The 26,039-nt window shown below is 37.6% G+C and overlaps 2 protein-coding genes across 17 annotated transcripts in view; both read left to right on the top strand.

Annotated features, from left to right (window-relative positions):
• Positions 1–6,131, top strand: part of LOC122232991 (formin-like protein 5) — a 78,594-nt gene extending 72,463 nt beyond the window's left edge. For 4 of the 9 annotated variants that reach the window (XR_006210381.1, XR_006210382.1, XM_042963750.1 and 1 more), the window contains one exon: positions 5,992–6,079. Coding sequence is in view for 3 of the 9 variants with exons in the window: in XM_042963749.1 (XP_042819683.1) it covers positions 5,992–6,041 (50 nt within the window). In the remaining 6 variants the exon portion in view is untranslated. Of the gene's footprint in view, positions 1–5,991 lie in introns of all 9 variants that reach the window. The other 5 variants (XR_006210380.1, XM_042963751.1, XM_042963749.1 and 2 more) reach the window with 4 other exon arrangements.
• Positions 6,071–26,039, top strand: part of LOC102949164 (spermatid perinuclear RNA binding protein) — a 72,379-nt gene continuing 52,410 nt past the window's right edge. For all 8 annotated transcript variants that reach the window (XR_006210379.1, XR_446578.3, XR_006210378.1 and 5 more), the window contains exons 1-4: positions 6,071–6,160; positions 9,804–10,024; positions 15,175–15,340; positions 18,839–18,983. Coding sequence is in view for 4 of the 8 variants with exons in the window: in XM_015543030.2 (XP_015398516.1) it covers positions 6,158–6,160; positions 9,804–10,024; positions 15,175–15,340; positions 18,839–18,983 (535 nt within the window). In the remaining 4 variants the exon portion in view is untranslated. The remainder of the gene's footprint in view (positions 6,161–9,803; positions 10,025–15,174; positions 15,341–18,838; positions 18,984–26,039) is intronic.

Here is a 26,039-nt window from a genome sequence, read left to right as displayed (position 1 = left end):
CCATGTAGAGAAAGTTTATTTGAAGGTATTTGGGGGAGGAGTATTTGCTCTTTGTGTGTCTGAGTTGATTCATACCCTGTTGTATTCCCAAGCATGGTGCGGGGTACAGAATAGACAGTTAATTAGTACATATGTATTTGCTTGTGAATCTCATTATCTTAAAGTGATCTTGGCATATCAGTGAGGTCTTTTTCTAATTTTACCTTACCCATCTTTTTTTCTTTCTTTTTTTTTTTTTTTTACAATTTACTGATTTATTTTGAGAGAGAGGGAGAGAGTGAGCACATGGGTGAGCAGGGGAGGGGCAGAAAGAAAGGCAGAGAGAGAGAGAGAACCGCACTGTCAGCACAGAGCCCCATTCAGAGCTCGAACCCACAAACGGTGAGATCATGCCTTGAGCCGAAATCAGGAGTTGGACATAGAACCAACTGAGCCACCCAGGAGCCCTATCCTTTTCCTTTCTTTTAAGTTTGTTTATTTTTGAGAGGGACAGAGGGGCAGAGAGAGAAGGGGGAGGAGAGAGAATCCCAACCAGGCCCTATGCTCTGCTCTTAGCTTGACATGGGGCTTGGTCTCATGAACGAAATCATGACCTGAGCCTAAACCAAGAGTTGGACTCTTAGCCAGCTGAGCCCCCCAGGTGCCCCATCCTTCTTCTTCTTCTTTTTTTTTTTTTTTTTTTTTTTTTTTTTAAGTGTATTTATTTTTGAGAGAGCAGAGCATGCAGCCTGATGCAGGGCTCGGTCTCATGACTGTGAAATCATGACCTGAGCCTCTGAGGCCTGAGTGGGACTCTTAACTGACTGAACCACCCAGGTGCCCCAAAGCCTTTTACCTTTCAAGGTCAGTTACAAAAGATGTAACATCACCACCAAGAGTGTAATCCATGAAAGAAAAAGTTGATGAGTTGGACTTCATTAAAATTAAAAACTTCTGCTCAACGAGAGACTATTAAGAGAATGAAAAGAACTCTTAAAACTAAAGACCAAGAAAACAGACAACCCAATAAAAAAAAAAAAAATGGATAGAAGATTTGAACAGGCCACCTTACCAAAGATGTACAGATGGCAAATAAGCATATGAAAAGATACTCAACATCCTGTGTCATCAGGGAATTTCAAATTAAGCAACAGTGAGATACCACTGCACACCTATTAGAAGGGCTCAAGTCCCAAACTTTGACAACACCAAATGCTGATGAGGATGTGGAGCAGTAGGGGCTCATTTACTGCTGGTGGGGATGTAAAATGGTACAACTGTGTTGGATGAAAGAGAGTCTGGAAGTTTCTCACAAAGCTAAATTAAACATTGTCTTGCCATATGATCCCATAATCGTTCTCCTTGGTATTTACCCAAATGGGTTGAAAACCTGTGTCTACACAAAAATCTGCATACGAATGTTTATAGCATCTTTGTTCATAATTGCTAAAACTTGGAAGCAACCGAGATGTCCTAAAGTAGGTGAATGGATAAAAAACTGTGGTCCATCCAGACACTGGAATATTATTCAGTGATAAAAAGAAATGTCAACTCCTGGAGGAATCTTAAATCCATATTGCTAAATCAAAAAGGCCAATCTGAAAAGACTACATACTGTATGATTTTAACTATATGACATTTGGAAGAAGGAGGGTTTGAATAGGTGGAACATGGGATTTTTAGGGCAGTGAAGCTGTTCTGTATGATTCTGTAATGGTGGATGCATGTCATTATACATTTGTCAAAACTAGAATGTACAACACAAAGAGAACCCTAATGTAAATTATGGACTTTAATAGTGTTGCATAAACATTGGTTGTTCAGCAGTTGTAACAAATGTATCACACTGATGTAAGATGTTAATAATAAGGGAAACTGTATGTGTGTGGTATGGAGAAGGGGTACATAGGATTTTCTCTATTTTTCACCCAATTTTTCTATAAACCTGAAACTCTGAAAAAAATCCACTGTTTGAAAAAGCAGTGCTCGAATCCCCAGTAGCTGGGGCACCTGGGGGTCTCATTTAGTTTAAGCATCTGACTCTTGATTTTGGCTCAGGTCATGATCTCGCAGTTTGTGGGATTGAGCCCTGTGTCAGGCTGTGCACTGACAGCATGGAATGTGCTTGGGATTCTGTCTCTCCTGTATCTACCTCTCTCTCAATCTCTCTCTCTCTCTCTCTCTCTCTCTCTCTCTCTCTCAAAACAGACAGACATTAAACAAAAAGAATAGTAACTGTCCTTCTCTATTAAAAAAAGAAAAGAAAAAGCAGTGCTTGATTAAAAAAGTGAAACACATGCACATGCTTATACATATACATTCCACCTGCTGCATAAAGCTACTCTTATTTAATTAGAGCACACCCAATATTTTCCTATGCTCTGTTTTTAAATGTATACATAACTCATGTGTTAACAAAATGTTTTATTTGATATTTGAGGGCTTTTTTCCCCCTCCCTCCTAAAGCCATTTATTGAGCGTGTACTGTTTGGCAAATACTCTTAGGTATTTTTCATTTAGTTTGAGGTAGATCCTATTTCCCCCATTGCACACGTGGAAAACCTCTGGCTCAGAGAAGTGACATGGCAAATCAGGTGCTTTAGTCTAGGCCCATTTGGCTCAAAAGCCTGTGTGCTATATAGACTTGGTAATTCACATAGACAGATTTTTTTGAGATTGCTAAAGTTTAGCCCCTAACATAAGTGTAAGTGCCTTTCGAGTGAAAATATTATTGAAGATTGTCTAGGTTTAAATTGGCTTTACTGTGTACTTTTGCTTTGTGTTTTCAATTAGGTTATATTACCTCTTTATGCTCTAGTTTCCTTATGTGTTAAATGGAGATAGTAATTGAAATTTTGAGGATTAAATGAGTTAATATATGAAAAGCTCTTTGAACAGTGCCTGGTACAGAATATGAGTTACATAAATGTTACCTTATTAATTAGTAACAGAATTTCATTTCATAGATAAAAGAAACTGAGACCCAAAGAAATGAAATTATTTTCTGAGTCATGTAACTTTCTAAAGTCACTTAGCTATTAAGTGGCAAAGTTGAGTTTTTTTTATTTCAAGGCCAGAATTTTATCTGTTAATTGTTTTTGTTTGTTTGTTTTGTTTTGTTTTGAGAAAAACTCTTGACTCTGAGTTTGGTTTGGGACCAGGAGGCCTTTGTCCTTGATTAGTTGTATGGCCCTTAATATCTATAGTTCTTTTGTAAGCTGAGGGGTGGGTGGCGTTGGGCCAGACGATTTCTAAGTTGCTTTTACAGCACCAGCAGAACGTTGCTTTTATCATGGATTGTTGAACTGTGCTATAAGTCCTGAAGTTCCTCGAGCTGCTTGATGCATGCATAGGGTGGTTACTCTCTGTGCTAAATGACTGAGGAATGCTGTATTTTGACACTGGTGATCCACAGTTTCTCCACTAACATCACCTTTCTTTTTAATGTTTATTTTTTAGAGAGAGAGAGAGAGACAGCGAGCGAGCACAAGCAGGGGAGAGGCAGAGAGAGAGAAGGAGAGCTAGAATCCAATGTAGGCTCCAGGCTCTGAGCTGTCAGCACAGAGCCCAATGTGGGGTCCAAACCCCCGAACCATGAGATCATGACCTGAGCAGAAGTTGGACATTAACTGACTGAGCCACCCAGGCGCCCAAACAATTAATTTTTTTAGTGTTTACTTTTGAGAGAGAGGGAGAGAGAGTGAATGTGAGTGGGGGAGGGGCAGAGAGCGAGGGAGACACAGAATCCGAAGCAGGCTCCGGGCTCCGAGCTGTCAGCACAGAGCCCCATGTGGGGCTCCGACCCACGCACCATGAGATCATGACCTGAGTTGAAGTCGGACGCTTAACCGACTGAGCCACCCAGGCGCCCCAGCTTTTTCTCAGCATTCTTCCCTGCTTTCAGTCTGCCATCTTAATATGGTTGAATTTTTGGCCTTACTTTTTTAGAGTGAAGCAAGTGAACTTTGCTATCAGTTCTCAGCTGAACACATAGCAATCTTTTTTGGCTGCTGGATTCACAGCTAAATACTAAATGGTTGAATCTGCTAGAATGGTGGAGCAGGGTTGGGAATGGGAAATGGCCAGACTTAACTTGTGTAGTACGATCTGTATACAAAAGGACCTTTGAGACATATCTTACCATGGGATCATGTTTCTTAACTTCTTTGTATGAAAAGACCCTAAGAATTGTAGCATGTCTGTGTTCTCTCCTTTGTGTGTTATGTGTGATAAAGTAAACCCCATTGATGAGTTCAGTTACATAATCTTTTGTTTTTGTTTTTGTTTTTAAATCAAGCTTCAGCTTATTTCAGGTGGATTTTGTGGAGTCAGGGAAGTTGGTTACAGGATATGAATAGTTTTGCATGTAGGTCACAGCTGAGTATCATTTGACTAAAATTGTGGGTTTGTTTTTTAATGTGCAGTATTGGGGAGTGTTATGTTACACCTCTAACTTTCCTAGTCCCAAAAATTCAAAAAGGATTTGTTTTTCTTTAAGGGAACAACTGATAGTATTCGGAAACTGTTACAGGCAAAAATATGGGGTGGGGGAAGTTCCTTATTTAAAGGAAATTTAAAGGAAAGATATTGAGATGAAGAGGAAGCTATTTTTTGTGTTTATTTTGTGGTGTGTAAATAACTTCTGATATCCCTGATATCCACGTAGGTAATCATGTGTTCTGTTTTGATAGTTACTCTCTGTTTTTTTTTTTTTTTTTTTTTTAAACATCTTGGCTTATAATTTATAAGGATTTCATCAGTGCTCAGAAGAGTTTACCTTATCTGGAATAAAATCTCATAAAGATGGAATAAAGGGGTAATAGTAATTAAGTCTCTGGGCAGAAATATACGGTGGGATTTTGACTACAGTCATCCATGGGTAATGAAGTCAGGATCTAGTGAATATTGAGGAATTTGGCATAATAGCACATATAGGCTAAAATCTGGGAGCAGGGTCTCTCAGGAGTTAGGGGAACAGAGCCAAAAAAGCATTCTGAATTTTAGGCCTAAAAATGATTAAAGAAGAAACATTTTGCCAACATGTACTGTCTGATGGCAACATCAAATGGAAAAGCTTCATGATTTCAATTAATGGTGGTATTATATTTTCAGGTGGATTATCTACTTTTTGAATAGGTCTGGCTAATGCTAATTTCTTTTTTTTTTTTAATTTTTAAAAAAATTTTATTTTTTTTAAGAGGCAGGGACAGAGCATGAGTGGGGGTAGGGCAGAGTGAGAAGGAAATACAGACTCCAAATCAGGCTCCAGACTCTGAGCTGTCAGCTCAGAGCCCAGACACAAGGCTCGAACCCATGAACTAGAACAAGATCACATGACCTGAGCTGAAGTCAGACGCTCAACTGCCTGAGCCACCCAGGCGCCCTGTGGCTAATGCCAATCTCTAATTGAAAGTCTTATGATTAATTGCAACATTGTTGCCACCAGTAGTGGTAGTACTTTTTCAGGTAGTACTTCTTTATTTTTTGTTCTAAAAAATTTTTAATTTTATTATTATTTAAAATTTTTTTTTTAAGTTTACTTACTTTGAGAGAGAGAAAGAGAGCGAGCCTGGGCCAGGCAGAGAGAGTGGGAGAGAGAGAAAATCCCAAGCAGGTTCTGTGCTGTCAGCACAGAGCCCAACCCGGGGCTCAATTTCATGAACCCTGAGATCATGACCTGAGCTGAGTCGGACACTCAACCGACTGAGCCACCCTTCAGGTAACACTTCTTTACTGAATCTGTGTCTGTTAATGTATTTATCTCACTGAGTATGAGTCAGCCAGCTGCCGCACTGTGGCTACCAGGGGGGTTACTTTTTTGGCCATAGCACTTAGGCTCTCGGCCCCAGGCCTTCAAAAGATACGTTTAGCTTTTGTTTGAAATGAGGTCATTTTCCTCTATAAAGATTATTTCTTTTTAGTCAATACGCATGTTTAGAAGCTCCACATTCAGATATGAAACTGCTTGTAAATAAGCATTTTTGAAAAGTTGTTTTTCTTTTTGTCTTGCAGGTGTATTCCGGAGAATAAGTCTTCAAACACCTTTGCCATATTGTCTCTGAGCTGTCAGGGGACTCAGGCTTATGAGGAGGTACTGTCACACAAAACAGTGTCTAGTGAAGACGACAAGAAAGTGGGGAAAGGATTGGAAAAAGAAGCTAAAACACTATAGGAAACCATGGTAGGTATTATTCATGTTTCCTTAATTTAGTTCTAATAAATTCCAATTAGTTTAAAATCGGAAATGTTAATGACGAGGGCAAGTAAAAAACAATGGTGTTAAACTTTGGCTCTCGTGCATCAGATAAAGATGGCCCTCCACTATTTAAGCAAAGCCAGTGAGTTCAGATTTATTATGAGCCCTTTAAACCACAAGATGGAGCCCCATGAGCCTTCAGGCCATAAATTATTAAATACTCATAAATAATATTTTCTAATAAAACTGGTGTTAGCAAACTGATAGGAGGATGGCTTAGGTGACCTTGAACTTGAAATTATGTAATTTTTCACTAGTCGTTTCTCTGAAGTTTAGTTTTTTCCAGTGGAAATTAAAAATCTTGAACCAGTCCTTTAATGAGTGATGTGAATGGTGTAGGAGTTTATGAAGTTTGAGTATTGAACTCAAAAAGTCACCTTTTCCCACATGCTTTCAAAGTAACAGGATCAAGTGTTGAGTGTATTGGGGGCACTGAATCTTCTCTCAAGAAACCTTGCTTTTTGTGGGAAGTTCATACTCAAATGAGATGTTAAATGAGATCATAGCCTTTGGTGCCTAGTGTATTAACTGGTAAAATGTGTTGAATTTTTTCCTCTAGTATTTTGGTTCTGGAGGATGTTGTGTGAATTTTTTCCCTAAGTATAAGTGAGAAAAGGCTTAAAAAAGATGTTATAAGTGGGAGAAAAAGCACAAAAATATTAATCATCAGTATGTTTGAAATATGTTGTTTAGCAAGCCTGATGGTATTTCTTTAAGTGTTAGTTGATTTTTAAAAAATTTGTTCTAGGGATTATAACTTAGTTGATTTCCTCTTTAGAGAAGAAATTCTCCAAATATTTTAGTTCTGGATGGTGGGGCAAATGTTAGTTAACTTGGGATTTTCTCTGTCATTTAGTTTTAGTTGAGATGTAAGAAAGGACACTGGGACTTGGTGTTTTCTCGAATATGAAATATTTGCCTCTTCAGCTCATTTATTTATTATAGTCTTGATATTTTTACAATTTAAATGTTTTTTAATATTGCTTGTCATAGTTGATAAAAAAAATTCCTTTCCTAGTTTATTCATTTTAAATTTAGATTTTCTGGTGTAGTAATTTAATTGGTTGGTAGGTGTTTTCCAATGCTATTGCTTTACTTCTTAGATCTTAGATTTGAATGGTAACTTTCTGTTTCTGCATAGTTCTTTTCCAATTTAAATGTATAAATCTTTAAACAAATCCATTTGGACCTTGTTAGGGTAAATAAGATGCCCCCCCCCCCCCCTTTTTTTTGTCCTACCTCTTATTCTTCCATTCATCATTGTTTCACGCTGCTTGTCCTGTCACATCCAGTAGACTCATGGATTTAAGATTCTTGGATTTAACATTGCCAGTCTATGTTATTTGTGAGAGAAACACCAAAGGTTTGTGGTATGTAGCGATATGTAATTTTGTTAAGGTGAGGCCAGTATGGAGGGCTGAGTAATTTAGCTAACTAAGTAATTTAGTAACTCACCCTATAACTAAATAACAGAGAAGATCCCAAGTTAACACCTACCTCCCATGGCCTGCGGCCATCCATAACTAAAAAATTAGTAAATTTCTTCTTGTCTAAAGAGCAAATCAAGTAATTTAATAATTTATCCCTAGAACAACTTAGCGTCTCCAACTTGTTACAGGTCTGTTTTGTTTTCTTGTTACTTATTTAGGGATATGAGAGTAAATCTCAAGAAATGATGAAAAAGTTTATTTCTTTGTGGGAAAAGGCTCCAATTAGAAAACTGGTTGTGAACTTTGAGCAAGGAGAAAATCTGGACAGAAATGGTTTTTATCTAGAAAAAAAGCTTTGTGATTGATTTTCATCCTTTTATTATATTTGAGGGTTTCAAAGGATTATTTACCTTTATAGTTTGCTTCATTTTATAGGGGACAGTAATACTATAGTATTTACTAGTGTCCAAATTAGTATGATTTTTAAACATTAATACTCAAAAACAAAACAAAAGAGACAGGATTGATAAAGAATTGAGAATTTTTTATTTTGTGGTAGCCTTTAAAACAAAATATTTATCGGGGAGCCTGGGTAGCTCAGTCGGTTAAGCGTCCGACTTCAGCTCATGTCATGATTTTGCAACCTGTGAGTTCGAGCCCCGTGTCGGGCGCTGTGCTGATGGCTCAGAGCCTGGAGACTGCTTGGGATTCTGTGTCTCCCTCTCTCTCTGCCCCTCTCTCTCATGCTCTGTCTCTCTCTCTAACTCTCAAAAATGAATAAATGTTAAAAAAAAATTTTAAAAAACCCAACAAAATATTTATCATCTAGCACATAAAAGTTCATATAAAGACACTATAGCCACCCTTTAAATGGAATACTTTGGGCTTTATGGAAACTGAACTATCTTATCCCTGTTCATTTTGCAGTGTACTGTTACAAGTGTCTTCATGGTATTTGTAAATTTGGAAATTTTCAAAAGTTTTTGGAAGTGTGAGTCATGAGTGTGGAGGATATAGTCTATTAAATTTTCATGAAATTCATTCTATTTCTAGGCTCTAATCTGCTCCACTGATTTCTGGGCCAGCGTGTCACTTCAATTATTGCTTTTTAAATTTTTGATATTTTGTTTTCGTGTAATTATACCACTCATCCATCTTTGTACAATATTTCTTGATGGTTTCATTGATTTTTTTTTCCCCCCAAAGGAGCTTTAAAATGATTTTTGTTGAGTATTAAGTAAATCTATCTTGAGGGGATTTTGATTGAGAATGTAATACATTTGTAAATTACTTTGGGAAGTTGATTCTTTTGCAGTATATATTTTCCCCATTCTGGAGTTTGGAATGTCTCCTACAAATCTATTTTAAAAATCAAGGCCTTGCACCAGAGGTTTCAATGCCAAATAGTAAATAGATTTCTAATGTGATCCATAGTTTTTCTATAGTGTTGACACATAACTTTGTATTTTATATTATTACTGTATTATGAAATCTCAATTTTTTAAGGTGCCAAAGTCCTCAGCAATTTGGAAAGGAATGACTGGTTATCATGAGTCACCATCATGCATTTCTAGATACGTTTCTCGTAGATGATGTGTGATACAGATGACCTTTTTTGAAGTGGTATTCAAAACACTAGATTTGAGGTAAACGGTAATGTGCATTATACCAAGAGTAACCTGGATGAATCTTAACCAAAACATGAAGGAAAGATCTCTAATTTTCTTTCTTTCTTTTTTTAATGTTTATTTTTGAGGGCATGAGTGAGAGAGGGTGTAGGGGATGGACAGAGAGAGAGGGAGACATAAAACCCAAAGTGGGCTTCGCCCTGACAGCAGAGAGCCCAATTCGGGGCTTGAACTCACTAACTGTGAGATCATGACCTGAGCTAAGGTCGGATGCTTAACCGAATGAGCCACCCAGGTGCCCTGGGATCTTTAGTTTTCTGATGTGGTTTAGTAGAATGAGGTTTTTCTTCATATTCCTGTGCAATTTTTTTATTGTCTCAACATTAATTGTTTCACAGTAGTTTGATAATTAATGCTATGATTTGACTTAAATATTCAATATTTGCATATCCTACTTTTCAGGTAATATTCCTTGTATTGAAGTAATTGTTTTCTTTCTTCTTCTGACAGAGATCTATTAGATCTTTTGCCAATGATGATCGCCATGTAATGGTGAAACATTCAACAATCTATCCATCTCCAGAGGAACTTGAAGCTGTTCAGAATATGGTGTCTACTGTTGAATGTGCTCTTAAACATGTCTCAGATTGGCTTGATGAAACAAATAAAGGCACAAAAGCAGAGGGTGAGACAGAAGTGAAGAAGGATGAGGCCGTAGACACCTATTCCAAGTGAGTGTGGCCTGACCTTTGTGGTGCTTTACTGCAGCGCTCAGAAAAGCTCAGGGTTCTCTTCCGCTGGGCTGTGTTAGGTTCTTTAGGTTTTCTCATTTATATGACCGTAGACAAGGAAGTAAATGTTTGTGGAATTTTTCTGAGTTACATTTGAAACGAAAGCAAGAAAAGAATAATAATTAGACCAGAAAAAGAAGATGGACTTGTTCAGGATGCCTTTTGAGAGTGTACCAAGCCCTTTAAAACTGTCATTTCTGGAGATTATGAAATGTCACCTTTTTCATGTGTTGGCTTAGCCTCCTAAATTCAGAAATAAATAGTTGTGTTTTGGGTCTCTGGGGAAATCATAAAATGTCATTTTTTTTTAAAGGTACTTAAAAATCCTGGTGGAAAAGAGAGAATGCAGGAAAATGTGTTTCTAAATGTATTTTTGACCATATCTACCTTGTTGATTCCTAGTGTTCAGCACAGTGTCTTGCACTTAGTAAATGCTCATTGGGTATTTGAGGAATGAATGAAGGACTAATGGGAGCCAGAGCCTTCAGCTTTATAGCAGAGTATTCTCAGTGTTGTAACAATAGTAAGAGATGAGTTAGATGAAGCCGCAGGGTAACTGCAGTCACATCATGGAACTCTGTGTGCCGTAATAGTAAGCTTCTTGTCTTGAGCAGTGTCATTATGATTGGAATGAGTATGATTTACTTTAAAGGAGAAGCTCGTTTGACTTACTGTATTTATAGGATTAAGAGCATTGCTTTGGCTGCAACTTATAAATTGAACATGGAGGTTATAGAATTTTTTCTTCAGCTTTCATTTCTAAGTGTTAGATAAATAAGAGGATGGATGCCTGGGTGGCTCAGTCGGTTGAGTGTCTGACTCTTGATTCTGGATCAGACCATGATCCCAAGGTTGTGGGATTGAGCCCTGCGTCAGGCTCCACGCTGAGCAGAGAGCCTGCTTAAGATTCTCTTTCTCCCTCTCCCTCTGTGTGCACGCGCTCTCTCTGAAATAAACAAAGAAACAAAAGTGATAAATAGATAAAGAATAGTGGGGAAGTACTGATAAATTGATTTTCTTCACTGACAGTGTAACCGTTTCATCTTCAGATGCAAGGTAATCAGTTTCAGTTTTCAGTTGAACTACATAATTCTTTAACCTTGTTAACTCTTTGCAGGTAATGTCTACATTGTGTATAGTCCTACCCTTGTCAGTTTGAAGGTTCTTGGCAGTAATTTTTTTCTTGTATATTATGGTTTTAAAGTAGATACTTCCAAATTTTGAGGCTTATGTTAATTAGTAGTAGAATCCAGTAATCTAGCCCCAGTCTCTGTGCAAATTGAATAGTCATGCACTCCATATTTAAATTGTACTTTGGAATGTGTTTATGCCCTTTCAAAAACTTTTTTAAAATTTTGATGAAATGTGTATAACAAAATTTGCCATTTTTTTCCATTTTTATTTTTATTTATCTATTTTAAAAAATTTTAATGTTTATTTTTGAAGGAAACAGAGCATGAGTGGGGGAGGGGCAGAGAGAGAGCGAGACACAGAATCTGAAGCAGGTTCTGAACTGTCAGAGCCTGATGCCGAGCTCAAACCCACAAACCATGAGATCATGACCTGAGCTGAAGTCGGACACTTAACTGACTGAGCCACCCAGGTGCCCCAGATGCTTACCCATTTTTAAGTGGAGTTTCATTTATTGTTGGAATTCAGGCCTTCTTAATACTTCTTCCGTTGTTTATTTTTAAGGCTGGACAGACTTTTGAAAAGTGTTCCAGCAGACTTTTGCTTAACTGGATCAGGTCACGGTGTTTTTAAAAGTTTTTAAAAGATAATGTGGTCCACATTTTCATTTGGACTTGTAAATATAGCTCTGTGTGTGGGTACTCTTGACTGTCTTTGTAAAGTCTTTCCCTTTTGTGAACAATCCCAGGCTGAGCACTTTTTGCAGTTCCTCCCATGTGGTAGAGCTCAGGGAGCGCAGAATGTTTGGATCCTTATTTTGTATAAAACAGAAGCAGGCACATCTTCCAGGAACAGAGCTGTTTTCTGATCATAAACACGAATTGAGCTGCTGATGTATGCTAATTACTATAGAGGGCACCAAAGTGGGTGAGGGCTAGCTTCTATTTATTAAGCACCTTCTATTGCCAGGCACTGTTAAGCAGCTTGTACCTGTGTACTCTTTCTTTTTTTTAAACTTTTTTTTAAACTTTTTTTTAATGTTTATTTATTTTTGAGAGAAAGAGTGCAAGCAGGGGAGGGGCAGAGAGAGAACGAGACACAGAATCCGAAGCAGGATCCAGGCCCTGAGCTGTCAGCACAGAGCCCGACTCGGGGCTCAAACTCACAGTTCATGAGATCATGACCTGTGCTTAAGTCAGACGCTTAACTGACTGAGCCACCCAGGTGCCCCGCCGTGTGCTCATTTTACAGACTACTCAAAAGTCAAAGAAAGGTCCCACTATTTATGTTATTAGGAATATGAGGGCTCTGTTCTTAATGTTAAGTAATACCCTGTGTTTGCTTTACAATATCTCCTATATTTAAATTCAGTACTAAAGTTGGAGTTCATTTCTCTGCTCAGTCTTGTTGTCTTCTGCCTAAGACCAAGCGTATCCTAATTATGATATAGAGTTTAAGTAGCAAGTAATAGTGGTTAGTTAATAATGGCTCGCATTTATTGAGTGCCAGTTACTGTACCAGACTGTTTTTCACATTATGTTATGACAAATCTGTTAGTCTCTGTGATTAGCGTTTCCCTCTTCTGCCCCCATTTTACTATAGAATTTTCAGTTGCTTCAAATTTGCATATGAAAAGAGTAGCTCAGAATCATTAACAAACTTTAACTTGCTTTAGGTCAGTGAATGAGTGTGTGTGGTGGAGTCAGGATTCCTATTCATCTGTTGGACCACAGGTCCAGTTTTCTTAGCATCTTTGTCTCAAATTTCTGTGACTGTGTAGATCAGGGAGAGATTGTATGCTGGTTCTGGGGACCAGAAAAAACTTGATGAAGGAAGTAGCATCTGTAGTAGGCTCAGAGGATGGCTAGGCTTTCTGTAAGCAGCTGAAAAGTGGGGGAAAAAAAAATCTCAGCAAAGATCTAGGTGTGAGAAAGCATCGGGACCATTTAGGGAATGATAGCTGTTGTTTATTGAGCTATTAATATATGCCGGGATCTGGGCTAAGTTCATTACTTACATTAAATTACATGATATTCTTAGTACCACTCTGTAAGGAAGGTATTTTTTTTTTCTGTTTTACAAATGAGAAAGTAAGTTCAGAAGAGTCAGGTAATTTGTAATTTACCTAGTGTCACCATGGTGAGTGGCAGAGCCAGAATCTGGACCAGGAAGTCATGTTGTCTTCTCAGTTGCCTCCCAGGATGCTAAATGTTTACTTAAGTGTTCAGTGGGACACCTGGAAAGAAATAGGCAAAGTGCCATCCATGCAGTGCTGTTGGAAGATTATTCTGGTAGTGGTGTACTGTATATAGTAGATTGGAGGTGGCAGAAGTTAGTCGTTAAGGCCAGTGAAGAGGTGGTTATTGAGGTAGTCTAGGTGAGAGGCACTTCGAGCCTGGAAAGAAGCTAGTTTGAAGGCATTTGTTTGAGGGTGATTGTGGAGGGAGAATTCATCACTATTACTAGTTTGGGGAGAATGAGAAGATGAGAGGACAGGGATACAGAGGAAGAAAGAATCAAAGGCTCTCTTCTTAATATCAGATAATTTCCTATTTGGATCACTTGCTTTAAAACCCTTTTTCTTTCTGTATTCGTACTACCCTTATAGTTTTTTTATTGATTTAACGTTTATTGAATCTCTAAGGTGTGCCAGCCACTTAACCAGGATGGATTAATTCCTGTCTTGTTTCTACTGCCACAATTTGTTTCTCTCCCTTCTCCACTCTCCACTCTCCACTCTCCACTCTCCACTCTCCACTCTCCACTCTCCACTCTCCACTCTCCACTCTCCACTCTCCACTCTCCACTCTCCACTCTCCACCCTGCTGATTCTCTGCCCTAGCCAGAATGACCTTTTCTCTCTTTAACCGTGCCGTGTCAAGACTGCTGAAGTCAGACTTTCAGATTGCCTTGCTTGACCTCTCTAATTTTGACCTCTTCTTTCTCTGAACTTGGGAAGCAACTGTAACAATGTAAAGAATCCGAGTGTTGTGATTACACCAACCTAAGTTTGAACCCAGGCTTTGTGTTTTACCATCTCTCTGAACTTGAACAGTTAGTCAGCTTTTCTGAGATTCACATTCCTTGTCTTTTAAATGCAAATTTGTTGTGAAGTTTAAATCAGAGTTTGTGACACACAGTTTGTCCCTTTTAAGCAGGTTACTTTTTGTACTTAACTAGAGTGTAAGCCTCAGAAGCAGGGGAGATTGGATTTCCTTTAGTATGTTTTCTGTTCTCAAAGGCTTACTTGTTGAATGACTGCTAACATTGGTTACATTTTTGCGATATGGGAAATGAACCAATAAGAGATTTTTAGTATTAAAATTAAGGATAGATGTTCATATTATTTTGATGCACCAGTTCATGACTATGTTCTTTGAATGTTTGTTCTTTTAGCCACAGCCGGATTTGGAATGCATATACTGGCAGAGTATCTTCGGTTTCTTCCTTCATTCCTCAGCTTTTTAGTTTCATTGCATTATTCTGCTTTCCCCATAATCTTTTGTGGATTCCTAGAATGATACAGCTAGAAGGCTCATGTAGCTGATAGCTGTTTTGCAGTTATGGATACTGAGCCAGCAGGCTCTACTCTGCTCTAAGAGTAGAGTTCAGGTCTTTTAAATTTCCACCCTGATGCTCTTTTTCATTATACTTTGGTGTTCAGGTTTTCACAAATTCTTTAATTACTAATAAAAAGATAAAAGGAGGAAGTTTAAAAATAATTTAAAAAATGTTATTTAGGGACTTTGCTAATAAGCACTATAGATATAATAAAGAATTAAAAGATCTGTAGTATGAAATATGCTCCCTATTGATTCCTTAGGGAAGATAGATACTTTATTAGTCTTAATTCCGAGACTTAATTTTTGATCATATGAATATCCAGGAAGCCAAGTGATGATTAAGTGATAGTTTGAGAAATAGGTTGTAAAAGTAATCATTTAGACTTTTATTTTTAGGGATCAAGGTGGTCGGACATTGTGTGGTGTAATGAGGATTGGCCTGGTTGCAAAAGGCTTGCTGATTAAAGATGATATGGACTTGGAGCTGGTTTTAATGTGCAAAGACAAACCCACAGAGACCCTGTTAAATACAGTCACAGATAATCTTCCTATTCAGATTCAGGTGAGTACAGTTTAATTGCACCTCTAGGAGAATTTGTAAAAAGGTGAAAACAGTGACCTTGATGAAATCAATGATAAGAAATTGGTAATAGTAAAGGGTAGGGTACAGACGAAAGGAATGCTGCTACTCTGGGTCAGTGACTCATCCATCACATTTAAAACAAACTTCTGCTGGTTAGCACTCAGGATATATTTATCGGATTAAGATGGCCCTTCAATTTTCAGGTGTGCCTTGCTCAGAGGCTTCATGTTTTTCAGACTAGGTCTGTCAGCATTGTAAACCTCTTGGAAGGGGTGGTATAATGCAGAAAAGATCAAAAAGAGCCTAGACAACTAGAGACTTTTGTAGGTGATAACTTTTCAAATTGAAAACTCAGTTAATTTAATAGTCACCCATTCATTCATTCTGTTAATGGAAAAGTCCCTGTTAATTCCTTGTTCCAAACCTTTTTCCAGTTGGATGCTTTTAGAAAATTTTGATGTTGGCATGCCTTTTTGGCGAATGCTGTTGTGAAGTCAGAAGGGTCCTCAGGGCTGAAGACAACAGGTTGGTCTGGGGCTGTGGCCACCCTAGGACCTGCTCTGCCAGTCTGCTCCAAGGCCAGCTGCATCACTGTTTGAGAAACCGTGATCACCTTTCAGTTATAGATGTGTCGTCAGTGGTATAATTAGATTGTAGCTTTTTGATGATTTCATATTGGTAGTCCTTATATTCATGTCACATAAATAGGTAACAGCCCACAAGGTCCCCCAAAGTCCTTTGAGTTGAATGCTCTCTTTTCTTTAGTCGGTTTCTTTTGTAAGCAGGCTCTTTTTTTTCCCCCAAGTAATATGAATTCTAAATTTGTTTTTACTTGCTTTGTTACTGGATAATTTTCTTTCATATTTACCAGTTGATCTTCAAAACCACCTTCCTGACTTTTTTATCTACTGTTCTTGGCACTCAAATTTGTGTTACTTATCGACACATTTACCTATATTAATTTTTGGAGCACTATTGTTTCATTTTGCCTTAGATCTTAAGATTTTCTAGGTTACTGAGCATATATTTGGCTTTTCCATTTTCATTTCTCATGAAGAAATGTTCTTGGTCTTTCAAAGGGTTAAATTTATTATAAAAAATTATTTTGAGTCCGTTTGTTATCATTTGGGAAGGGAGAGTGGTGAGCAATGTGGAATACAATAGGGCTTTGAAGAAACAGCTCAATAACGAATTTCTGGCTAATTATACTTTTTATTACTAGCATGTTAATAAAATTCCTCATTTCTGTATTTTATGTTTTAAAATTTAATCTGTATTCCTGCTTTTATTATGGTGAACACTGTTACTCTTAAATCAAATCTAGGGTAAAAATAGTAGTCCCAGGGTGGGACATGGAGGCTTTCAACCATCCCACCTCCACTTCTGCTCCTGCAGTGAGTCCTGTCTCTTGCGAGAGTGGTCCTATTCCTCAGCTGTGCCAGGGTGGAAAAGGGGTTAGGAACCAGGACTATAACAAACCAAAGTTCTTATTCTGAAAATCTATCACATGTCTCCAGTATTGATATGAGAGATTGGGTCAAATTTTAGTCTGCAGTAATAGAGCTTTCTCTGTGCAGATCACAATTGTGTAAACTCTGCATTTTTTCTCTCCTCGGCGAGGGTCTTTATTTTTGGGCACCACAGTTTTAACATGTTTTTGTTGAGCTCTCAAGTAAGTGTTCTAGGGAATGACCCAGGAGAGAGTGCAGTCTCTGTAAACCATTTTAAATTTGAAGAGACCGGGGCTTTTTAGGCTAGAGAAGACAAAAAAGAAAAAAGACAGATACCTTTTGATCTTTGAAGGGCTTCTTAGAGAAGGTAAAAGAGGCCTGAACTCTTAAGACCAGTGGTAGACATCATGAGAGAGGTATTTCACTTTAACATAGCCAATAGTATTATCCAGCCCTTGAAACCAACTGCTTTGTGTGATGGTTAGATCCATTCCTATAGGTATTTGGGTAAAGGTATCCAAGTGAAATGGGGACATAATTAATTGTACCCCCATCTCAGATTAAACTGTATACATGTACACATATTTGCCAATATACATACACACAAACACACACATATTATTACTATTATGGTTAATATTTCAGAAAATCATTTTAAGTGTGATTTCTGCCTTTACTCTCTACCTCCCTATTGTTTTCTTGGTGTTTGTTTGGAAAATCAGTTTCTGATATGATAATTATCTTATTTTCTTATGAATTAAAAAATCTTTTTCCTTAGCACTTACCATAGGAAAACTTTCAGTAATCTAACTACCTTAATTAATTAAAGTTGTACCATACCTTTTTCCTATATACTCTTTTCTAGGTCGATTTTAGAACTTCCTTGAACCCAAAACTTATACCGTGGTGATCTGCATGCATAGGTGAAAGTTAGTTTGACTAATTCTCTGCTCCACATCATTATTATTATAGTGGCAATGTGAGCAGTTTTCTGCTTTTTCTCTATAATCTAGTTCTGGTTTTTCCAGTTACTGTGTGGTCTTTCCCTTCCTTGGTTTCCTCTATTCAAAATTAGGATAGTGAATTTTCTATTTGCTATCTTTTTTGATATAAATGTTTAATGGCAGAATGCTGTTTTTATGAAAATGGGTTTGAGTTCTTTTAGTGCACACTAATGAGGAGAAACCTAGTAGTGTTTCCGTTCAGCTATTTATGTCAGGTAATAGATATAAATTTCACCACCAAGAAAGACCTTGTATAAATTATTAAACTATATGTTTAATGTATAATGTTAAGTGTAATTTAATATGTGATTCTAAATGTTATTTTGCGGGAGGCCCTTGAATTACATGTATGTAATTATATGTTAGATGAAGCAGTGTGTTTCCCTATGGATGTCAGGTAACGTGTCCCATAATGATAGGTCTCACTGGAGTGATCTCTGAGACCTACCTGTTCTTTGGGAAAAGAAGTTACTTGTTTATACTGATTTTTTCCCTGGTAAGTGCCAATGTAGAGATCCTTTTTCATTCTTTCTTACTTAGTTCTCTTTAAAAATCTATGTAATCTTATATAAAAGTCAATTAATTTTATATTTGTATGTCCTTAGCAAGTAGGAGTTCTTTTGAGATGGTCCTGTCAAAAAGGGATGTGGCTTAGAGAGGATTCTCAGCAATTTATTATTGTACAGTTGTTCTCTGTAAGAATTTCAAGAATAACAGTATACCTGTTATCACATAATGATGCTGTTGGTATTTTACTTTCAAATATTAGAAAGAATGGTTTTAAAGATTGTTTAATAATTGCAAAGATGGTTGACATTGTGATTGCTTTTTGAGGGGTGGAGAAAGAAGATTTGTTGGTAAGTTGGGAGGAGAGAGAAATGTTCTTCCTAAACTAAAGAGCTATTAAAGACTTTACTCCAGCACAGTAATACTGATAGTTAATAACATTTGAAAACTAAGAGTCATTCATTTTTTGAGATCTTAATCTAATTGGGTGTTTTTGAAATCTTGGTGACTTTCAGAAACTCACAGAAGAGAAATATGAAGTGGAACAATGTGTAGATGAGGCTTCTATTATAATTCGGAATACAAAAGAGCCCACGCTAACTTTGAAGGTGATACTTACTTCCCCGCTAATTAGGGACGAATTGGAGAAGAAGGATGGAGGTACACATGTATATATATTTGTTTTGTTCATGTAAGACCTCTCTTGAATGCTATGTTAAGTGTGCTTTATGGACATAGAAGTAACTATCTTCATTTGTTTTATACCTCTCCTAGTATTGTAAAAAGCTTTATTTCTGCATAATCGCCATATTTTGCAAAAATGTATACATTTGAGATATACGTTAATTCAAAAAAATCTGTTGATTATCATGTTGGTCTTAACTCTGCTTTTGTTTTTATACTACTTTAGTATTTTGTTTCACTTTGTCTACTATTGCATTGTGATTGGTATCAGCCAATCTATTCTATGTGGTTTGGCTATTAGGATTTGTAGTTTGATTTTAAGATTAAATGTCCAGAAAAATATTGCTTTCGAATTTACTCACTTGTTTCAAATGACTCATTTGCACATTGCTTTTGACTTCCAGTAACTATTATAATCCTGTAAGATTTATGCTTTACCTAATTGTCCATGTGTAAATATGTTTTATAATGTAAGAGATATAAATTGGGACATTGTTTTCTAAAAATTAATCTTTAGTACATTTTTTTCTAGGAAGTTTGTCATCCTGTTAGCATTCTATATATGACATATGTGGGAATTATGCCTTAAATTAATTTTCTTCTGAAGTTAAAAAGCATTCTTGTATGGATGGCAGTGTCGTCCTCATAAAAGTAGAGTGAGAAGTCTATTCAGTTTTGAGAAGGAATAATGGGCTTCTTTTTCTGATGTTTTTATCCTGTCAAGTTAGCTTGTTTCTGCCTCTGAGTCCTATCCCTAGGAACACTTGCCATGTGATATTTGTCCTATGTCAGACCTTTGACCAACTGGCCCCTCTCTGTCATGACAGTTTAGAGGCAGTGTGGCCTTTCTGGGCCAGTGGGGACTCGCTGTTGCTGTTTCTTCATCACTAGACATTCAGCAGGTCCCCTCCCTGAAATACCAGTGCAGTAAGAAATATTGGTCAGTTTCCTTATTTATGTCAAGTTGATGATAATAAAGGTGTAGTAAAAGACACATTAGTGATGTTAGAATTTAGAGTTTAGGCAGACATGACTCATAGGATCTCTTAAAGTAAAAGTGATAGACTCTTTTTTAAAAAAGTTTTTTGGGGTAACTAAAATCAGCTGTACCATACCCCACAAATATAAACTAGACACATAATGAGTCATATTTCGAAATTAAAGTGCATCCAATCTGTAATTGGGTTTATGCCAGTTCGTTCTTTCTTTCTTTCTTTCTTTCTTTCTTTCTTTCTTTCTTTCTTTCTTTCTTTTTTTTTTTTTTTTGCTGTATATAGTATCTGTAATACCTCTGAAGAACCAATCTTAAGCAGCTTAATTTCTTTAACAGCTTTACAGTTCACCATTAACTGTAGAACTATAAAATGATTTCTGAAGTGTCAAGATAATTCTGTTATTTCTGGTAAGCTGTGTTCTACTTGACCCTCTAGTGTAAAGCCAACCACTTCTAAGAATAGTTATAATTATAGGTATTATTAACAATAGAGATAGTATAGAGAGGTGAGAAAAAGACTGAAATCGCCAAAGACTAGATTAATTATACATCTGCTTGTAGCTGTAGGTATCTCTTTTGTTAGTTCTTTGAAAATGTTAAGAGAACATAAGGCTTTCTTTTTTTCCTCATGGTTTTGTGTACTTAAGTGAGATTATGTCATAGTTTTCTGTGATACCCTTAAGCTTAGTCTGTTACCTTTATAACTTTAATTTCTGTACACAGAGAAGCTGGAAACAAATTCTTAGTGTACACAACCCTTACTAGAAGACTAGTTATTGTAGAATGGAGTTTGTAGTAAAGTGGGAGAGTCATAGTCTCTGTTCAGGGTGTTCGGGTTACTAAGGGATCCCAAGACCCTTATGAGCTGAATCTCATCAGTTGATGTTAACGTTATTGTGTGGGATCAGATAAGGTGAAAGAATCTGCCTGGATGTAATGTGTAAAACACATTACTTCCTCTCGTTTTGAATGGAAGAAAGATTTGCTTTGCAAATATTGTCCTTAACCTCCCAGCTATGTTGACTCACTGTTATCTCTTATAATTTGCACATTTTGTCTAACCTGGGCTTTTTCAAGATTCATTTTGATCTGCGCTGCAGTTTCGGGTATTCCTGAGCAACTTTGAGGGTCCAGCATGAACTGAGCATTTGAGACCTGGGCTGTACGATTCTATAGGACTTGTTTCCTCACACCAGACAACTCCTCCTGCCTTGATGCAGTTCTTTTCAGCTGCATGGGGTAAAGGTACAGGATTCATTTGGGTTCCAGAAATTTCTAAGACTGAGAGATACACCCCTTTTCAAAATGTCCACTCAGTTTTTTTCTCAAAGTTTAAAACAATATGTGATGTAACTTTATTTGAGGAGACATTTTCCTATAGAATCTCAACATCTCCCCTCCCCACAAAACAAACCAACTATTCACAATACATATACACTCACATCATTCTCTTCCCTCTCTTCACTTGCTACATATTTGGGTAAAATCTTAAAGGAAAAAAGCATGGTTGCAAGCAGGGAGAAGCAGAGGACTGGGGCAGGTGAAAACATCACACCTAGCTCCTCAGGGTTGTCTCTGCAGAAGTGGGTCTAACTATTCACTCAGATCACTGTTTACGTTTTCAGTGGCCAGACTGCGGAGTGAATCTTTTTGGTATTGTTTACTGTTTCACAGGTAAGATTCCTCCTGTGCTGTCAGTCTTCTTGCCATACTCTGACCCTTTACTTGAAGGCCCTGTAGAATAACCATTCCCCATTACCATGTTCTTCCTGCTAAAGAAGGCATTGGAGAAAAAGCACAGACCTTTGTGCCTGGCAGTCAGGTGTTCAATTCTTAACTCCATTAGGTACTTTTTTTTTTTTTTTAATTAAGTGTAAGGGCACCTGGGTGGCTCAAGTCGGTTGGGTCAGACTTTGGCTCAGGTCATGATGTCATGGGTTGTGGGTTCAAGCCCCATGATGGGCTCTGTACTGACAGCTCGGAGGCTGGAGCCTGCTTCAGATTCTGTGCCTCTTTCTCTCTGTGCCCCTCCCCCACTCATGCTCTGTCTCTCAAAAATAAATAAACATGAAAAAAATTAAGAAAATATATTTTTATTAAGTTTACTTATTTATTTTGAGAGAGAGAGAGAAAGCACACGTGCAATTGGGGAGAAGCAGACAGAGAATCCCAAGCAGGCTCTGTGTGCTGTCAGTGCAAAGCCTGACATAGGGCTTGAACCCACAAACCGTGAGATCATGCCCTGAGCCAAAATCAAGAGTCAGACACTTAACAGACTGAGCCACCCAGGCGCCCGTTAACTCCATTAGGTATTCTTGCTGTGTGATCTCGGACAGGTTTCTTCATTTTAAATTGCGGCTAATAAATACTTGAGAAAGTAGTTTGAGGTCAAATGAGAGAATTTATGTAATGTGAGCTATACAATACCCAGCACAAAGTATTTGCTCAATAAATAGTGGTAGTTACACTTAGCTTCCTAAAAAGATGCCCAGTGCAAACTCACTCACTCAAACTGCCTCGAGTTCACAGTGAGAATGGCATGTACTTGATAGCTCTGAGGAACTGAACCCAAACACAGGTAAACTCTTAACCATCCACTGAAGTGTAGTATTAGAATCGGTATTCTGTATTTGCTGCAGTGCTAATCAGTGCTAATCATGAGCTGATTTGTTATAAAGGTTATGACTCGTCAAGGGTAGGTATGTTTTTCCTTACCCGTGTCCTTTATCCCTAGTGCCTGCAGTGGTACCTAATACATAGTAAGTGGCCACCCAAATCTGTTAAATGAATTTTTATAGTGAGCACATTGCTGGATTAAATAGGACTGTCTGGTGTGTAAGAAGCATTAACAATGGGCATCTTGATATTCAAGCAGTATATATTGAAGATTTAGCTGTGTTAAAGTATTTTATAACTTCCTGCGTTAGAAGCCTTTCTCATATATAATTTAACCTTCACAGCAGTCCTATGAGGTAAATAATTGCCCTGTTTGATAAATGAAGAACGTCTCCCATTTCTCCCAGCTCCTCCCACTTGGAGTCCAGTGTACCCTCTGCTCACATTACTCTTCAGAATGAGTGTAGGAGCCTCTTAGCTGATTTAGTTATGCTCAGCCTTATACAGCCTCAGCTTCTTTTAGTGCTTGTGATTTTAAGAAGTATATTTGCTGTGAGGGTAGTCAATCAGCTATTTATTATATTTACAATGCAGTGTGAAACCAGGTGGATAGGGAGCCTACAGCGACTCTTGTGGCTAAGGCTAAGGTGAACCGCTGTCCTCAATATTTAGGGGTTCACAGAGAAGTTGCCCAAGAGTCCCTTTCACATAACTTCTGACACATCTCACTAGCATGAGCCCTGCTAAGTGGAAAGCAGTAGATTCTCACAGTCCAGAGATCACAACTGGGATTATAATGATGCAGTAGGCTTTATTTTCCTGCCTTCCACAGCTGCTAGACCCCACACTATCCAGGGCAGATCTTTAGCCATTATCTTTCTAGTGGCCGGCTGCCTACTGAGGCATTGAAGAAAAGTTACCGAGTGATACTTCTGCCATAAATTAGGAGAACAGTGCTCTCTCTGTTCTACCTTAGTGCCTCATTTGACTGTCTGCATTATTGTGGCCAGATGTTTTGCATGGACAATGGTTTGGTGCCTAATATCTGCTCTCACAAAGCCTCAAGAATTGAGAGAGGGGGCTGCCAGGATATCTTCAGGCTAACTAGAAAATTCTGTCGGCGTGAACTCAGTAGCCCAGCTACATCCAGATTGTCAAGGAGGCCTTTATGATAATCCAGCACAATTATTTTACCTTAGAAGAGCCCAGGTTCCACACCTGTAACTTTCATTTAACACAGTCCTGTTCTGGCTTTTCCCCACCCCACCCCAAAACAGGCTAGTGTTTTGTTAAGAGACAGAGGGTTTGCTTGCATGGAAAGGGATTGAGAGAAACTGACCAACATTTCCTGCAGTGTGGTGTGTTTCTGGTCACTGATCTAACCTCTAACCAAATAAGCAAAGTTAGGCATAGTAGACTTGTCTTCCAGTGCTTCCATTGTTCAGAATGTTTTATGTACCTTCATGCCCTCTGCCAGTTTCCTGGAAAAGCTGTTTGCCTTTGCTTTCGGCATTTTTGTCACTCGCCAAGCCCATCCCATCTGCTGTTTCTCATCTGTTCTACTGGTCACTGTAGGAAAATGAAATGGCTCACCATACCATTGTTTGTAATTTAAAGACTCCAAATGTCTTTTTATCAGAAAAGTTTTTCTTCACAAAATTGAAACACCAGTGTTAAAGTTCATACAGAAATGTTAAGCTTCAGGTTCTGCTACGAGAAGTAGCATTGTTTTTCCCGCAGCAAGTCTGTGATAGTTATTTTTCTTAATGAATAAAAAAATATAAAACTATATTATCTTTCTAGAAAGCAAATAGGCAAGCGGGGCTTATAAGTAGCACTACAGTGCCATATGAATTTATACTGTTTTAAAATAAGCTTTGAAGAAGACAAAATGAGATGAGTTATTACATCTCCTCTCCTGTTTCCTACCTCATGAATATTGAAACATTCTGGATCTTTGGACTTTTTGACTATGAGAGCATGAAGAAACATGGTCATTCTGGTGGTGATGTGAAGGGAGTCCAGTGCAAGCCTTCTGTTCACTGCCTGTGCCTTTCATCTCTTTTTAGCAGAATCTACTGCCTCCAAATGTTGACTGTCTGTAGCAAGATGATGTCTGTTATTTTTTTATAAGAGTTTGTGATTATAATCTGACCTTGGGGATGAATTTATCTAAATATTTTTGCCATTGTTCCCCTTTTAAAATATATGTGTTGCAGTGAGCATAAGATGTTACTTATAAGCTGCAACCACTGGATGAAAGTTCCAGAAAGGTCAAAAAGAGCTTTTGTTTGCCTTGTGTTTTCCTATGCAAACTTCCTCTGACTCACTCCTGTCTTACATTGCCCGCTGCAGCCCTCCCTCCCCCCCCCACCCCGCCCCGCACCTTCCAAACACTCCTACAAAGATGATTGAATAAAACTTAGCTTGCATCACTTTTAATTTGAAGATTGAAGTCTTAAAAAAATAAAAGTACTGTTCATGCCTTTTCTTGAGATTACATGATTTAGCAGTCAGTCAACCTTTGTCATGTCTAACTTTTAAGAGAGTCTAATCATTCATTTACAGTAGTTTGTTTTATCTGGTACATGAGCTTTACACAGATGCTTGTATTGACTACAGTTAAGCATTTTGACTTAAAAACATTAAAATGAGTTCATTGTATGTTTCATGTTATTAAAAAGAATTAAGCAAATCAGGAACTAGATCATTGGTGAAGTGAACACCCATAGTATATGGCTGCATATTCATAATATATCTGTGTTTATAAATTACATTAATAGGTTTTTTTTTTTTTTTTTTTTTTTTTTTTTTTTTGAGGCTTCCCATTCTGTGAGTAAAATGGGGCAATGAATGAGAGCCTGTGTTGTGGCTTTGTTGGCAGAGGTTAATGTGAAACAATGCAAATATCTGCTGTAGAGCTCACCTGGTCAGAAAATAAGTGTGTAGCACTTTAGCCTTTCGAGTGTTGCAGCTGATAGAGCCACAGTTCATTCTTTCATAGATTTGTTTTCTGTTGGGCATCATGCTTTTGGTTTTAGTTAATGGCAGTCTGTCAGAATATATAGTACAGTGCCTTAATAGAATCTTATAATAACTAAGGAATCCAAAAAGTATCAGTGATCTTGTGTTGCATTTAAAAATATTTATAATGTATCATTTGGCCTATACAAACATACTGCCTCTGTGACTGTTATGATTATTCTAGGAAAAAGCATTGGGTGGACTCTCCTACATCTGCGAGAGTTCTTACAAGAGAACGGTGCATCTGATTGCATTGGATTAGACAAAGAATGATTCCTCAGGAAATATTTGTATGTTGTAGGCATTATAAATATTGTAGCAAATATCGTTTAAAAACTCACTTCCTAGTGGCTTAGAGGAAATATATATTTAATGATCCAAATTTGGATTTAGAATTG

This window comes from Panthera tigris, chromosome D4 (genome assembly GCF_018350195.1).
Source record: "Panthera tigris isolate Pti1 chromosome D4, P.tigris_Pti1_mat1.1, whole genome shotgun sequence".
Lineage (NCBI taxonomy): Eukaryota > Metazoa > Chordata > Mammalia > Carnivora > Felidae > Panthera > Panthera tigris.
Note: the sequence above shows the minus strand (reverse complement) of the source record. Positions and strands in the feature narration are given on the sequence as shown.